The sequence below is a fragment of the Contarinia nasturtii genome, unplaced genomic scaffold, assembly GCF_009176525.2.
Source record: "Contarinia nasturtii isolate CC-2019 unplaced genomic scaffold, AAFC_CNas_1.1 Cnas_scaffold_187, whole genome shotgun sequence".
Taxonomy (NCBI): domain Eukaryota; kingdom Metazoa; phylum Arthropoda; class Insecta; order Diptera; family Cecidomyiidae; genus Contarinia; species Contarinia nasturtii.
In genome coordinates, this window is record NW_022197544.1 from 3,313,485 (window position 1) to 3,331,152 (window position 17,668).

The 17,668-nt window shown below is 34.0% G+C and overlaps 1 protein-coding gene across 3 annotated transcripts in view; it reads left to right on the forward strand.

Moving 5' to 3' along the window:
- Window positions 1–1,158: 1,158 nt before the first annotated feature.
- LOC116336675 (DNA-binding protein D-ETS-3) overlaps window positions 1,159–17,668 on the forward strand; it is a 48,341-nt gene continuing 31,831 nt past the window's right edge. For all 3 annotated transcript variants that reach the window (XM_031760685.1, XM_031760686.1, XM_031760687.1), the window contains exons 1-3: window positions 1,159–1,271; window positions 1,851–2,008; window positions 2,129–2,418. In XM_031760685.1, the coding sequence (XP_031616545.1) occupies window positions 1,206–1,271; window positions 1,851–2,008; window positions 2,129–2,418 (514 nt within the window). In that variant the 5' untranslated portion in view covers window positions 1,159–1,205. The remainder of the gene's footprint in view (window positions 1,272–1,850; window positions 2,009–2,128; window positions 2,419–17,668) is intronic.

A 17,668-nucleotide genomic window follows, 5' to 3' on the forward strand; every position in this document is an offset into this window, starting at 1 on the left:
GAAATCCGCGTGTTTAACTACTGACGACATTACAACAACAACAACGATAACTAAACCAAATCCCGACCAAAAGAAACCAGCCGACAGAGATCATCGACAACTGCACGAATTTACAATTTTGCGATCTCAACACATTTGGAAATTTACTTACACACCGAGTGCAAAAACAATTCATTAATACGCGCAAAAAAAAAAAACAAATAAATGCAGTCGAAAAAAACAAACAAAACCAACACAGAGAGAAAGTGAAGTAAAAAACGGTGGTCTTTTGTAGTGTTTTTTGTGTGTGGTGTTTGGTGTATTTGTGCGCGCGTATACGTTGACAGATTTCCCAATTGACACCGATCAAATACGGAACGAGAGTAAGGTTTTCCGAAAGAAAATTGAAAATTGTGGAGTCTGTTTTTTTTTCACGCGCTTAAAGACTTGTTGACAGCTTATTCCGCTCTTTCACTCAATCGTTCGCGCTGCTGTTTTTTGTCGTCTGTGTACACAAACGCGTAGTGTAATTAGAACACTTTATGCCAATTATTCGTTATTCTTGATTTTTCTAAACCAAAAACCATCCATTTAACTGACAAACAATGAAACCGGTGGTGTATAGTGAAACAGTTTAACACCGTGTCATAGTTTTTTTTTCTATTTCACTAGTTTCATGACACATCCAAAAAGGAAACTATTTTTTTTCACCTTTACCGTGAATTTATCACGCAACGATTTGTTATGTGCATTCTTTCTCACTTGAGTGCTAACCGCTATTATTGCTACCTCTCAGTGTGCTAATGACTTCCTAATTTAACTAGACAACTTAAGTGCAAAAAAAAACATTACAGAGAAAAAGAGAAATAAAAGGGACAAGAACTTCCTACAATGTCTACGTAGTCCAAACGACGCGATTTCAACTACCGACCAACAATTTTGTTAATGAACTAATAATTATACGCCATTCCATTTGATTTTGATTGTGATCGATTGTGTTAAAACGAATAAAAAACAAAACAAAAATAGACAAAATTAATGAAATATTTGTGCTCTTTTTATATGTGAAGGTTTTTGTTGATCAAGATTTATGATCATAATAGTGAAAAGAACGAAAAACTGATTAATAAAGCATTTATTGAAATTTAATGAAATTCTCTGAACATTGATTTTAATTGTAATCGATCAGACTTTTGAGTAATTGATTTGTTTTGAAATATAGCAAAATGTATGAAAGCTCATGTTCATATCAGTCTGCATTGGACTTAAAACGAGCATCTCCATTAGCACAGGTTAGCTTGATTTCAGTTTCTTTTTGAAGGGTAACAAAAAGCCCAATTATTTCATTTATTTTTATGTTGAAGACGCGCAACTGCTTTGCCTTGTCAGTTTTAGTCTGCGTCCTTATTTAGCAATAAAATTATCGCTTCATATTTTCTTTTATATAAACTAAGCTTTTGTTCCACAATCTTGAAAACCGTATTGGAAAACTCCTTTCATTTTAATACTCGTTTGAGACTTAGTTATGACTCATTTCTCGGGACATTGAATTTACTTTATATAGTCACTTTGCCGGAATTTTCGAAACAAAAATAAGTTATTTTGACGCTATTTATTTGAAAATTTCCCACCTTGGTCTTATTAATTTAGTTTAAAACTTGAAATGAAATATTTTCAAAGGTGTTATAGGTACCGCGGAGGTGTGGACACTATTCTTGTAAATGTTGCTGTTTCTTGTGTTCAGATGCGACAGTTAAAAAAATGATTTGAATTAAGTGGTACTCATTAGTGTCCGTACTTCTGCGGTGCCAATACAATAGCTTAATGAATAACTGTTTAAATGTAATAAGTTTATTGCATCTCCAATACAGATAAAATCGGAAGATGGATTTGGTATGGCACAGTGTTCATCTGATTGGGCTACTTATCGATTTCATCAATCGACATTTGAACAAATAAAGCAAAGTGTGAAAAAAGCCAAAGCTGCACTCCAAGATCGGAGCACATTTTTGACAACCAGTGCATTTAGGTAAGCTTTAACATTTAAATTAACTCATTGGTATCGTGTGTGTTTAAAGGCTTTGACTCGATAGCTTCGATGTGTTTCTATTACAATTGTTGTTTTTTTAATGGAATATTATATTTTCAGTGAGATTTATACAACACCGCGATTGGCAGAGTCGTTGGAAAACAGTATGTCATTTGGTAGTGGCTGCCTGACAAACGCCAATCTTGGCCATATCAATAGTAATAATTTTAATTCGACAAACAGCAACGGTTCCACAACGATAAACAATGCACATTTACAACAAAAACATCGAATAGACGCGTTGACAACCATATCAACGGGATCGACAACAATTCCAACTACAAACACCTTATCCACCTCATCTCTATCACAATCTATGGACAGCATTGTTGATTCAAAATTACGACAAGGTTAGTTAAAACACGTATTCCCATTCCACCAACATGATGAGACCCATTTTCATTTCATTTTGTATTTTTCGCAAGTTTTGATTGTGTTTTTTTTATTTGTTTTATTTTTTATGTTTATTTCACAGTGTATTCAATTTTGCTACAAAAAGAACTGAATATCGTAAATTAAAACAGCGAAAAATAATTTTGCAAAATACAAATCAATGCCTTCCTAAGATTCACTCGTGAAAATGAAAGAGAAGAAGAAGATTCTTTATTGATTATCCACCAAAAGCAGACATTTTATTGAGATATTTTCAGACAGATGAATCAGCTCAGCCGGGCATCGGCAGGAGCTGAAATTGAGTGAAAACAATAGAAGTGATTGTAGCAATGTAAGTGTAATTATAGCCATAACAATCACTTCTATTGTTTTCACTCAATTTCAGCTCCTGATCATATCTGGCTGAGCTGATTCATCTGGCTGAAAATATATCAATATAATGTCTGACCAAAAGTTGACACCCCAAGAAAATTGAATAGATAACTAGATTTCGAAAATCTTGAGATAAGATGAAATAATTTTTACATCCACATTGAAGACTCACTCACAAAATTGAAATTTCCTAAAAAGCCACTATTTACGAATATGATATACATTTAACCAACGGCTCATAAACCTCGAAATGACATCGTTACAACGGCGTCGAAAAAATACATCGATTTTATTTCTCTATGACCTGATAAAAAACAACATACATTATCCGCTACAAAGCACGACGACAATGACAGCTGGGCAACGCAGCAACTTCGTTATGGTTGTCACTGTTTATGTTGGGTGGCACAAATTTGTACCATTTTTGATTTAGGCGATCGAAAGTTGTGCCATTTTTTAGTTTCGCTGGCAACCGCACCATGGCACTACTGTCAACGTTGTTTGTCATCGTCGCGCTTTGGTCCGCTATTGACGAGAGACATCACTAAAAATATTAACACGTTAAACTGAAGAAGAACTGAATTATTCAAAATCACCGATCAAATTTTCTAGATCTCACTTACGCTAATGTGCAAACTCGCAAACAATCAAAAAGTTCAAAATCTGTTCCATCAATCTAAATCAAGAAACATTGTCAAAAACCATCTAAAATCAATCTATTAAATTCTCAAATGCCCGAATATACTACAAATTTTACTATTCAAGTCTGATAAATGACAAGATGACAATTATAATTTCGGCCATTTGTTGGGGCGACCCATTATATAAAGTACACAAGATAACATGTGATTGCTATGATAAAATTAATGGTGGCGAGACAGGTTTTAATGGTGGTGAGACCGATTCCGATCAATGATCCATACCTTTTCCCTGACAACACTTATTACTATGACTAAATAAAGACAGCCAGTTCTTGGCGGTGTATTATTATTGTTTATTTGTTGTAAAAAACAACAAAAATATGGAAAAAAACTCCGTCTTCCACTTTTATAGACCAAATCATTAGCCGAATTTTTATTCTGGCCCAATCATATATCAAAACTCATTGAATGCGGTTACTTTTTCACGTTCTAAATCTGGAAATGTGATTGTATTGAACAAAATAAGATGTTTAGTTGACTTACAACCCGAATTACCTGGATCATTAAATTTAAAAGTTGTGTGAAAAGCAACTTTAATCGATTGTAATCCTAGCTTTTACCATTTTACACTTCAAGTCAAATAAAGAATGACTATGAAATTATAACAGTTTTTTGTACCATTTTTATATGACCTGCTCCACTCGCATTTATTCTACATTTGTGAACAGCTTTTATTGGGCTGAAGCTTTGAATGTTAATTAGATACGAGTGGAGAAATGGTATAAAGCGTTGAGTTATTCTTTGTTTACAAATGTAGTCAAACACATTCTATTAGGCACACGCCATCCAACAAACAACTATCTCATTGATTAAATAACAGTACAAACTAGGCTTATTCGAAAGCCTGAAAATTGAACATCCTATCTAACATAAAGCTGACCTTTTAAAATTCTACAACAACACACAGTTTTCCTCCAACCTATTAGGTAATGCAAGCATAATAAATTTGAATTTACAGACTTTTTATTATTATCAATAACGACCTCGTCTCGATTGATTTAAAAAAGGGTTCACAGCCGCTGAATTAGTAAATTATTTATATTAATTGCTTGAAGAAGACTCTTTAATGGATTCAATTTTAAGAATTCCTACAGAATGTATTCGATTTTAAATTGCGCAGAATTTTTTATTGCTTTGATGAACAAAAACTTGTTGACATTTTTCGCCTTGAAATCCAGTGACTTATCTCAAAACAAACCTTTATTGAGCATTTAATTTTGTTTCTTGCTTTGAAAATATTATCAATAAAATCAAGACATAAAAAATCCAATCATTGTAAAAACTATCGAAAATGTATCAAAGAAATGCACAATTTTAGATATAACTAATATCAGATAATTGAAAAGTTTAAAATCATTAGTGCAAAGCCATGTCAAAACGATAAAACCACAATGAATAATAATGAAAAGCCAAATTCAGGCAAAACAAATAAAAACATTGTCATTGTCATGGGTAAAACAAAAATTCGGTTGGATGATCACTTTATTTGTTATAAATGGTTCAAGAGCGCAGCTAATTTTAGTTGCCAATTCATACGATAGCATAACAATGATGATGCACAAAACGTGTTGATAATAATGAACTTAAAAGTAGAAGTACCAAACAGTGTGGCGCACGTTTTGGTGTGAAAGTGTATCATGCAGAGTGAGTGTGTGTAATTCGTTGCGCATAGTGCTTAACTGTTTGATGCTTGATGCGCACAATAAACTTCGTAGTTGTGCTATTCAAGGGAGGGATGAAAGCGTGAGAGTACTTCACAATAAGTCAATTTAGATGTGAAACAGAGAGATAATGTTTATTGAAAGAGCAAAACAAACATGAATCATTAAAATTATCTGTATGTGATAGGACATTCAAGCAGCATTGATTCACACGCTCCGTAATCGACTGGTCGCTTGCATTAAATCATTAAATCGTTAAGGTTAATTGTTGTTTAGTTCCTAAATTTACTTGATCGAAATCGATTGCAAACGAAAAAAACAACAACAACGACGACGACCGTCGATGCATAATCAACAAAACATCACACAAATCATTACACAACTGAAAATGATACTTTTATCCGCGAACGGGAAGAAGCGAGCGCGCGCTCAAAATGTCAGCCAAACGTATGTTTGTACTCTGCAATCGAGAGGCAAAATGTACACAGACACCGAAAGCAAGATAGTCGTTTTCAGTTCACGAAGAATGAAATAAATATTCCTATAAATTTTTCTATTGAATGTTAAATAGCGTGTGGGCAATTGTCAGATATTGAATGAAATAAAACTATAAATTTCATAACCCATGCATGGCAATACATACACGTACGTGTGTATGGAAATGAAGAAGGAAAAAAAAAATAGAAGAGAACAAAGCAGAGTATAGGCTCAAAAGTCGAGGGGTAAAAATGAGATAGATAGCTAGAATTGATGGTAAAAAAAGACCGTTTCGATACTCTCCCGGTTTGTGTGTGAGTGTGTAATGTAACAATTGAACAATGGCCGGAAGAATGAGAAAAAAGGGTCGGTTGGTTGACTGGTTTTCATTCAGTCCGTGCCATTAATACTGACTGGTGGCAGCATCAAACACGCATGTTCTCTTCTCACATTGATCTATGTTCAATGCATTTTTATTCATAAAACACATTACACACAATTGATCTCTTTCTATCTTTTGCGCGCTCTGTTCCATTCGCATGGCCACATGAGTCGCAACCAGGCTAACAACAACTAGCTGAAAAAAGAAAGAATTGCGAGAAAAAAAAACTTTTTGTTAGCAATTGATCGAATTGTGATGTTTATGCAATAGTGGACTGTGTGAGATTCAAGCGATTTTGCAGAAAATTCCGAACATTCAAAAAGAAAATGACAAAACGCACAAAAACATAAAAGGGGCGCATCGAAAGACCACGACAACGATTATGTATTTATTGATATCAAATCGTTGGGGTGGTAACTATTTCAAATTGCTTAATTGGCGTGAATTTTGTTTATTCATCTTATTGTGTATGTGCAAATGTGCAAACGTCGCCACATACACACATTTCAAAGAGCCGAAACGGATGGAAAAGAACTGTGTGTCTGTTTTTTTTTTCTCTCCTCTACTCATCTTTTAAAGCATTCTAAAACTAAAGCAAGGACAAAAGCAACCTTCTACATTCACTTCTCCCGCGGGGTATTGTGCATCGATTTGATTTGCAACATTTTGTTTTTTTTCTTCTTGTTTGTTTGTTTGTTATTATTTATGGGAAATAACACCGACATTAATTGTGTCAATAAAATAGTGAGATGATTTTGATTTGAGATTTTTGCAACTCAATCGAAAGTGCATAATGTCATCTCATCCGACACGGATGAGCAGAAAGTTCACAGAACAACCCTACATCTTAATTTCAATTGGGTTTCTGTCGATGTGAACTACATCGGACAATTGCGATCTGTGATGAAACGGAAATAAACAAACGGAGAAATATTTTATTCATCGAATCGGTCGATCAAAATGTATGCGTCAAATAAAAAAAAAACTTGGACGCTGTTTATTATTATTATTAGAATCTCATATTATCTCTCGCTCGATTGTTTCACTTCAAACCATTTCAAAAATGTAAATGAGATGTACAATTAAATGGAATTGAGCCATAAATAAATTGATACAAATCGTAATTCACTTTGAGCAAAAACAAACGAAAACCGCTCAACAACAGAACAATCATTGACAATTGCTGACTGTTTGGTTTTACAAAAACGTATTAAGGGCAATTTCCAGTTGAATTTTGAATCACATGATGTCAGAGTTTCATTCAACGGCAATTTGGCGATTTTACTTTTTTATTTGTTGCTTTGCATAAATGACGACTTGCACGGTGTACATTCGCTTCATTGCAGACTGATTCGAGTGTGTGTGTGTGTGCGATACATGTAAATATGTTAATAGATTCATTTTTTATGCGAAATGCTACAATGCTACGGTCACGATGTTTGTTCGGTCACTGCTTTCGCTGCTCTCTCTTGTGTGCCCACGATGATAATGACGTTTTACTGCTACTACTATGTGAACATATGAGTGTAACCAGTCATCGTTGTCGCAGCCAATTGTTTAACATGTGCTGTGGTTACTATATTTTTTCTACCGTTCTTTTTTTTTTTGGATCTATTTCGTTCTTTCATTCTTGTCAATTTTATTTTCCACATGCATATTTATTATGATAGCGCCATAAATTTGACGAACAAACTGAAAATGCACTCGACTTGCATTCGACCACCCGATCAAATCGTTAAGATTCAATTTAACATGAAATTTTCCATGGTGCCCCGTTAGAAGTACTGGGCCAAATGCTTTCACCATATAATCCTTGTTATTAGTTTGTATATCCACTTTGGGTCGATCAACATAAATATTACGCAAACGCCTTATTCACGAGCCAAAACACACGCCGAACATTAAATGCGATATAAATGCTAATTTTTCGTTCTTCGTTAACAATATTTATGCAGATTTTTTTTTTCTGCCAGTCACTTTTTTTTGTCCGTCATTCTTTCTCAACATTTTTCGGGTATTTTGTACCAACCGTAAGCAACTTTTCGTTAATTTATATATATTTCATTAGTGAATAGAACCCATCTAATTTTTCAATTGCACTCACACCCTTCTTATTCGGACTCGGGCTCATTTGGAAAAAAGAAACTATTCACATCACATTCGCTTTCAACAATTTCAAAACTTATGATAATAAATCGTTGCAAACATGAATTAAATTGTAAATGCCAATTCTAATGATTTTATGACTGGCGTTTCTTTCAAATTCAAGCATGTTTGGACGTCTTCAATAGTAGAACATTTTCCCATTCAAAGCTCAACAGTTTTTCTTTGTTTCGACTTACATTTATGGTGCAAAAGCACTGAAAGCACAAAAAAGTTTGTTCGTTGAGGGTGTGAATGCGTTATATGGAAAAACACATTCAAAGGACACACTGCTTGCACTTACGATCAACAGATGGCACATTTAGTTCAACAATATGAAATTCTTTGTAGCGTTTTTCATTCACATAAATCAATTCATAGACATATAATCATTTACGATGAAACAAATGCGTACGAAGTAATTTTGAAGCTTCGACCACTTAATAAGTGATCAAATACAAAAATGACTGTTCATAAGAATCAGTGTTCAACGGGCAACATTTTTTCTTTGGATTTTGTACAAAAAATCACCTTTTTCCAAAAATTCAATTCAAATGCAAGCGATAATATATAATTTACGGATAATACTTTCCAGAACTGAAAAGCTTCTTCAGTTTTTTGTAGTAAACTTTTCAATTGATATGATTTAGCGTTCAATAGATGTCACACAATATATTACAAATCAGAAATCATCAAAATTGAATATAAAAATTCAGATAAACGTGCATTTGATTTGGAAAGGATTATTTATTTACGCAAAACAAGTTATAGTTTATTAACGATATGTGCAATTGTATTTTTTTTAAATGAATGAGCGCAAAGAGAATTTGTCCATTATGTAAAAATAATTTTAAAAAACTGTCAGAAGCTCATAAACTAACAAGATACGCGCATATTAAATTATCTCAAGCATTATACCATGTTGTATCTATTCCTTTTTGAAGTGTGTCCGCTGTCCGTGTAGGGAATCAAATAATCACTATTCTTTTCTATTCATAGTAGTTTTTCCAAAAATGTAAAAAAATATCCTCACCTTCAGAAATCTCATAGATGTCGAAATTCAAATATCTTTTCTGTTTAATTATTTTACAATTCAAGCGATGAATATTTTGTTGATGAAAAATGTCGGTGATAACATGATAATACTATAGTCAAAATGCTTTAATAACGATTATCCAATGCGATTGATTTTTCGTTAAAAGTTCATCGAAGGGTTCAAATATCAACCTCAGAGGCATTTATCTAAAATTGTGCAATTTGTGAAATAAACACACGGAGACTGTCGTTTATACACATCATGCGGTGCAAAGGCGTTGGTTATTTAATTGAATTTTTGTGTAAACAATTTTTTTTCTCTCATGAAAACTGTAATAAATGAAAAGTAGAAAACAAGAGACAAAAAAACACGTCAAACAGGTTAAACCATCGATATTGCAATGCATTCAAAGGGATGAACGATGTGCGAAATGAAAAATCGTTCGTTAAATAATGATTTCCAACGGTTAAATTGCTGCAAAGTAATCGCTTTCGTGCGATTTCTTATTTATGATTATAAATAGTGAATAAAGCGGCAATATGCTACATTTCATCACAAATTACTAATGAAATGATAATTTCAACGCAGCGGGTGTTCAATGATTTCCATTCAGCAATATCCACTGCATTAGATTCTGCTTGGGCTCTCATTCGTTTTTTCTTTCGCTTTCTCACTTATTTTGTGTATCGGCCGAATGAATGCGGAGAAAAGATGCAAGACAGAGAGAGGGAGCGAACGAACGAAAAATAAATTCCATATGAATGAATCAAAATGCGTAGTTGATTTGTTGATGATTATGTGCATTTGTTATGGCTGAAAAAAAGGGAAAAACATTGAAAGTACAACAACAAACCAATTCATATGTAATAAATATTAAATTCATGATGCAAACGATCAGAACCCTTGTTGCTGCAACACATACTGGCAAAGAAAACATAGTGAGAGAGAGAGAGTAGAAAAAACAACAACAAGGAAGAGCAAAAATAATCAATTTTCATATACATATTTCAGTTTCATCACAGTAAAATCATTCATGTGGCCTGAGAATACATACCGAAACGAATTCAATCAGCACACTTTCAGTAAAAATGTTATTATAACTATGTGTGTATGGGAAAACTATCAATGAAATACGCGGAAATAAGAGGAAAAAACCGATTTTCATGCGAAGATTCACTAACGGAAGGGAGTTTGCTGAAAAAAAATTGTTTTGACGGTTTTTTCTTCATTCCATCTTCTTCTTCAAAACAAAAAAAAAAAATGCCAATCATGTTTTAATATTGAATAATAACTTCAATTCAAGTCACTTCCATCACTTTGCTTAAATGCTAATGTTATTGTTCACCTGAAATCAATGTATGCAAGTTAATTTCTTACAGAGATTTTCTTTATGGCATCTCAGACGTATTCGTATCTTTATGTGGTTAAAGTGGGATTATTATTCTAGGTTCGATAGATTATCCCGATAAAATGTGAATATTATTACTGTATTTCTAATTAAATAAGCGAAAAGAAAAGCACCACTCAGTGAGTGGTACTTACAGTGTTTGTTGCATACGAAATGTTGAATAAAAAAAACATGAACAGGTGACATGACCACAACAAAAGCCAAATGTACTATCTATAATGTTCTATCTTAAGAGAGGGTCGAAAAGAAATGAATCGAAGCTTGAAACGGTGTTAAATTTTATGCCACTCAACGCAAAGTATATAATACACGTTCCTATTTTTTTTACAACCGTATATACGGTTTACCCATAAAATGGTTCAGTTTTCGTATATTAATTTTAAAAAAAGGTTCGTGAATACTGAAAATGGAAAAAAATTTATATCGATTCAACTATTGAAAAACATTTTGTTTGCTATCAAAAGTAAAACGACGATGACGAACGAATGAACAACAACAAAAAAGTGAGCAAATCAGAACTTCAGCCACTTTTCTCTCTTTCTCTCTCTCTCCCTGCTCATTTTTTTTCTTCTTTTCGTTCGACTCAAATGGTGTAATGCATGTTTACTAACTTTCTTTCAGATACTTGTTCGGAGATATACAGACAAAGAATGGAGAGAATGAGTGAACCTCATTCATACATTATATTGAATAATAAACGTTTTACAATCAGTGCAAAAATATCGAAAGCATAAAACGTCGTAATGCGCACACGACTTATTATGACACATGAATGACATAACGCGTGTTTAAGTTGACACGTGCTATTCATAATGCTATTTACATTTTTTGTTACAATCAAACATGCAGAAAGAGAGAGAGAGAGTTGTACAATATAAAAGCCCTGAAAATCAACACAACTCACGACGCCGAATAAAATGTTGAGTGCCGTTAGCAGAGCGTTCATGAAATGGATCGTCTTGAATAAGATGCTCCGAAGTGATATCATTTGTATGTGTGTGTGTACTTTGTTCATCTGTGAAAATTTGTTCGTTTATGTTTCTGATAGAGTATAGAGAAACTGAAGAAAAAAGGTATAAATGGAAATATCTTTGCAAAATGGAAACGCAATCGAATGTATTCATGATACGTTAACTGTGACCACTTGCAAATCGTAACTTTCAGTGAAATTCTGTCGTTTGATATTGGTGATGTTGATATGGTTACGCTGAAAATGAAGTGATACATCAAGATATGCTCATTCACATTTTCTCTCTTCATATTTGTTTACAGTGTATTATGCCACATTAATGTGACTATATGTGTTATAATACTAGGTTGATTTGTAAAGTGTGTTGGATGGTGTCGTCGATGATTCTCTCCCTGCCATTTTTTTGTTGTTATTCGTGCATGCTTTTGTCGCATACAAGACTTTTGCCCTTGACGTCTCGTTCTATCTTACTCAAGTCTTTTATATTCTTCAGTCGGTTGTCTGTTATCTGTGATACGGTCTACATGTTAAAGTGGTTATAGTATATTAACAGCTAATGTTGTACACATATAGTTGCTTGTAATACCGAAAATTAGTTTCAATTTCGAGGAGAGAGCGAAATGATGAGAAAAAAATAATCGCTTGATTTTATCTTTTTGATGAGGTTTGAGAGGGTGTGAAAAATACCCATTTTTGCCGAGACAATGACGAACGACAAAATTATCTGTATAACTTAGAAAATTCGAAGCACATATACTCAGGAGTGGCGAGAATCAATTTGAATTGCATTTAAAATGGGTGTATGAATATCGGGGCTATCAACTATCGCAAAAAGTTTGGTTAGTATTTTCTTAAAACCGCACCAAATCCACATTGTAACATCAAACATGCATCGAATTCTGACAACGAATGACTCTTCATCAAATGCATAAATCGATTTTCTGTTCGCTTAATGTTTGTTATATCGATAGACGATTTCAAGTACTAAGCTTTATTTTTCAACATGTTTATTTTTATTTTATTTTTTTGAAAGAGCGATAAAAACGACGTTAACGGACGATTTAAAATAACCGGATGACAGAAAAAGTTATTCTCTCACTTTCTTATTGGTAACGGCGTTATGCCAAGTGTACGAAATATTTACAAGTATGAGATAAATTCCGTTTCGTTTCGTTTGTCGTTTGTAAAGTGGATCGGATAGTTTTAGTATGAGAACAAAGCAAATTGTATTTGATCCAGTGGTGGATGAATGCATGTACTTGACTTTTTCCCAGTAATTGGCATCAACTTGAATTGTCGAGGCAAAGTCGATTTCAAGTTCAATCCATTTAAGTGACTTCCAACTTCAGGCAGGATTTGGTTAACTGTATCGGACATCATTCTCTGATGACTTAATTTCACACGGAGACACTCTCTACATCTCGCTGTTGCGCACATTAAATGGGCCAATAAAAATGTTTGTCATCGCATGAAATGGCATAAAAACCAAAAGTATATGTATCATTTCGTAGTCAACGATGTGTTTATTGTTCAAATGATGAAAAGTGCACAGCAGTCATCCCGACGGGATGTCACACATCGACGCTATAAACGATTCACACAATCTTTGTGTTCGGTCGAAATTTTAGTACGATAAATGTACATGAGGGATGCAATAGCTAATTTTCTCTCATCTTTACTGATCAACCTTTTCATTTTCAATGGATCTTTTTCGCACTGGAACGTCTATTTATTCTCAATTTCATCGCTTAGTTTAGTCTTTGTCATTGTGCTTGTTTTGTTTGTCCGAAAGTTTACTTGTTACCAAGCATAAGAAACCACTCTTGATTCATGGATTGGGCGTACTTTGTAAATGATGTTAATAGTGTCTTAAAAGATTTATCTTCACACACACACAAAAACGATGAATAATTGGAGGAAAAAAGTGGTCCCCAAACACTTATACAATTGTATCCACTTTTTTCTTATGGTGGTTTTTCTCCTTCACCTTTGACATCGTCTCCATGTGCGTCAAATAAAATGACAAAAAAAAACAGCATACACAATAATAGAAAATGAAATTAAAACTGTGTCCGTTTGCGCGCCACCCAACAATGACCATTTTTGTTTCAACGTAGCTGTTGTATCGTGAAATTCATGCAAGTAAATTATGATATATATATTTTTTTTGGTTCGAAGGGAATTTTTAATTTTCACTTAAAACTCGCGCATTTTCATTGCGTTTTTTGCTCTTTCGTCCGTCTCTCACTACCATTTTTTTTGGTGAATGTTTTGTGTGCGCTTATGATCTATGAGCAGATTTAATATAAGCATGACCCAAAACAATTTTCCATATATTTTTCAGTCATTTACTGCTTTTGTGGTTTTAAATATTAAGCCCATAATTGAAACCAGAAGACAGTCGACTGAACAATGATTTTCAACAAATAAATGCTAAACGAAATAAACAAAAAAAATATGCAAATTGCCATCGTTTTTCTTCGTTCATTCGCGAGCCAAATGAAGAAAAAAAAGTGTGACAGGTTAATTTTCCATTAAATCAAGAATAACGGCAATGTTCCAAGGCAGAAAAATAGGGCCAAATGTGTTCGAATTTTATGTGTTTCTCACTCTCACATGTCTGTGTTTATGAAGTGGCTACCTCCTCTCTCTCTCTCTCTCTCTCTCTCTCTTCTCACCAAGCGTCGTACACCATGACTGTGTCATGTATAATTACCGTCGATTTGTGTGAATTTTTTTCCCTTGTATAAAATGGAGAAAGTAGTGTGTGTGCCTAGAGACCCAAGGATATTATTTAATACTTATGCGAAGATCCATTGTGAGCAATATTCGGAGTGAGGTCAAATCGGTGCGAGGGTGTTGAACAACAACAGCACCAGCTCATACTCTCATTTTGGCGTGAACGGACACGGCTTCCCAAAGGAATTTACACGGTTAAACGATTAAATGGCCACTGAAACGGAAAACGAAAATCGTCATATTACACAGAACCGAATCAATGCAGAGCAAAAATAAATATCATTATACTATAAAATGGAAATAATTATATATTCGATGAACGATGTAGTTTGCGGATCAATCATTTAGAAAATTCATTTTAAATTGAGTTTTCGTGGGCAAAAACGGATTAATTAACTGTTTGATTTTGCAAATGCAACGAATTTTCGCAGCGCAAAAAAAATATCGTTAACGATTTATATATTATTTGACTTTCGACACGCAATATTGTTGTTTTTCACTTGTCGTTGTAGTCGTAAATTTTAATTGAATGCGATTTGATGGCATTTTACGAGATAGCCTTGTCGATCCTGCAATTTAATTGATTTTGAAAATTGGTTTGTAAATGAATGGATGTTTGCCACATTACCAACATTTGAATCGTTCTGAAAATTCACATTTTCCATTATAACAGTAGTGTGGTGCACGGGCATGGCCACCGATTCATTTAGAGATTGATGACATCAAATAAAATTGCAATTGCCATTTCTATCTCGAGCGCCAAAGAATTTGAATGGAAAATAGTTGCAAAAAAAAATCCCGCCAAAAATCGATTACATAATAAATGGTTTTTGTAAGTGAGCGCGCACAAGCATTTGGCAAAATGCTATCGCAGTTCAATGATCTGATGGTTTGTTAAAATTATATTCGATGCGACGAAAATCGTTGTAAATTAAAATTCATGATAATAACCCAACAGAATGATGCGAGCGCTCGCACGAGAGAGAAAGAGAGAGGGACACAATCAATGCAATAAATTTTGCGTAGATAGAGCGCGCGTGATTTTCATTTTCAATTGGTCGTTAATAATAGTTTTTATTTCTCGGCACACCGAACCACTTAATTACGCTATTTTTTTTTCAAGAGTGGATTTTTATTTGCTATTGATTGATGCGATCTCAAAGAATGCAATGTCCAAAATTACCCGTAATCCCGGGATTTAAATTACTTAATCGGTCCAATTCAGGAAAGAATAGGTATTAATACCATACAACGGGAGCTACGACAGTAGTCCAAATAACGCATATTCAACATGATGATAATGATATTTATCTCTATTTTCACATGGAATTTAATGAATGCGACGAAAAATTTACACACTATCCGAACGAGAAAAAAAAATCACACCCAATCTCGTCTATGTAAACAAATATAAATAAATTGAACAATGATTTTGTGAAAGTCAATTGTTGATATTGTTCATGCCATTAGGAGTAGATATAGTGAGAGTTCATATAATAAATTATACTTTTTTTATTTGTCCTCTATCTCTCTAACATTGTCATGATTATTCCAATCGGTTTGAAGTCGACCAGCTTGTGCATTTCAATAATAACAATAATGTGTATGTGTGTGTGTGTGGCATATGAATACCTAAATTAACTTTGCTTTGATTCTTACGTGCTAGGGTTTTAACTGCTGCCACACTTTTCGCACGCGTGCCCGCCAGTGTGTTCGATGCTCAATTTTTTTGTTTGGTCTTTTTCATTCTTGTGTTCGTAATTCAATAGGCGACTCAGGTTTCGCATTAAACTACTCCAACAATACGCTCTCGTACACAAATACACACACTGCATTAGCTGAGACACAGGAGAGTGACGGAGAGTCGATTTAATGCGATCGCGCAATGTAAAAATAGATACAACGAGACGATTAACATTTTGACTGGTAGCATATTACAAGAGGGTGAAAATTGACTTTTCGACAATGGCACATAATTGAGAATGTGCGTGTTTCATATAATATTGTTTCTTGCTCTCTCTCTCTCTCTCTCTCTCTCTATTTCTCTATTATTATTTTTTTGGTTTGGATATGAAAATTCCCACGACTCAATATGCTACTTGCCACACCGACGGCATTAAATACAATATATAAATATGTATCGCACCACTTGAGTTTGCTTCTGGTACATTTTGGTTCGAATGTATTGTTGCGTGTGAGACGAGAAAAGAGTGGACGACAACAATCAAGAGGAACACAAAAAATCACAACAATTTGGAAAAATGAAATCGAAAATGGAAAATGCAGCAGAAACGGCGGCCACAGTAAATGGCAACCGTAATAGTAACAACAAAGACATGAGCAATCATGAATTGTATGTGGCGAATATTGACGTAAACAATGCACGCAAAATAATCACAGGGAGGAAAGTTTCCTATAACCAACCACCGACGGAACCCATAAGTGAGTACACACACACCACTGTTGTATAGTTTGCAATCGCTCGATTGCATTTTGACTACTACATTATTATGGATGAGTTGGTGTGCGATTTTTGAACAGGAGATGAGCGATAAAGAGAAGACACAGAGAGAGAGTTAGCGCGTGAATATCGAAGAAGTGATACCAAGTACAACAATGACGCTGCATTCCATGGAACAATAATCACATTATTTCACTTTACCCTTTTTATTATTTGTTATTGTTGTTGTTATTGTTTGCAATGAAGTAGTTTATCTGCCGAACGCTCGAAAGATAATTTCATTATTTTTCATTTTCGAATGCCGTAAATCATGCAGATGCTTTCATTATTTTCAATTATCAAATCGAGTTAAGATAGCGGTTTTACCTTTTACGCCCAAACAGAGAACAAAAAGCACACACACACAAAGACAATCGATCGGTGGTTAAAACTCCCAAATTTTATGGCATTACATGGAAAGGAGAAAAGTTGAATTTTTATCTAACAGTTATAAGTAGTCAATTTACACTCGGTCGATTAATAAAAATGCATGACAAACATATGTTAAATCATCATTATCATATACTTAATCAATCGCTATTCTCGCTCACTTACTTTCTCCCCTATTTCAATGTTTACCACTATTTATGCAATTCCCAATGGATTCGACACACAGTTCATGATCTCTGCCATCTACACAATGAAAATTAGTTCACATTAGCTTTTATATCTTTTTCTTAAAAAAAAAAACAGATTGATTTCAAACAGCGATGCGATTTTGGCTTTGTGATAAATGCAAAAAGATGGAGCATAAAGTGAAAAAGTTGACCGATGTGCAATGATGCGCGAATTTCAAGTCAATCGGGGAAAAATCAATGC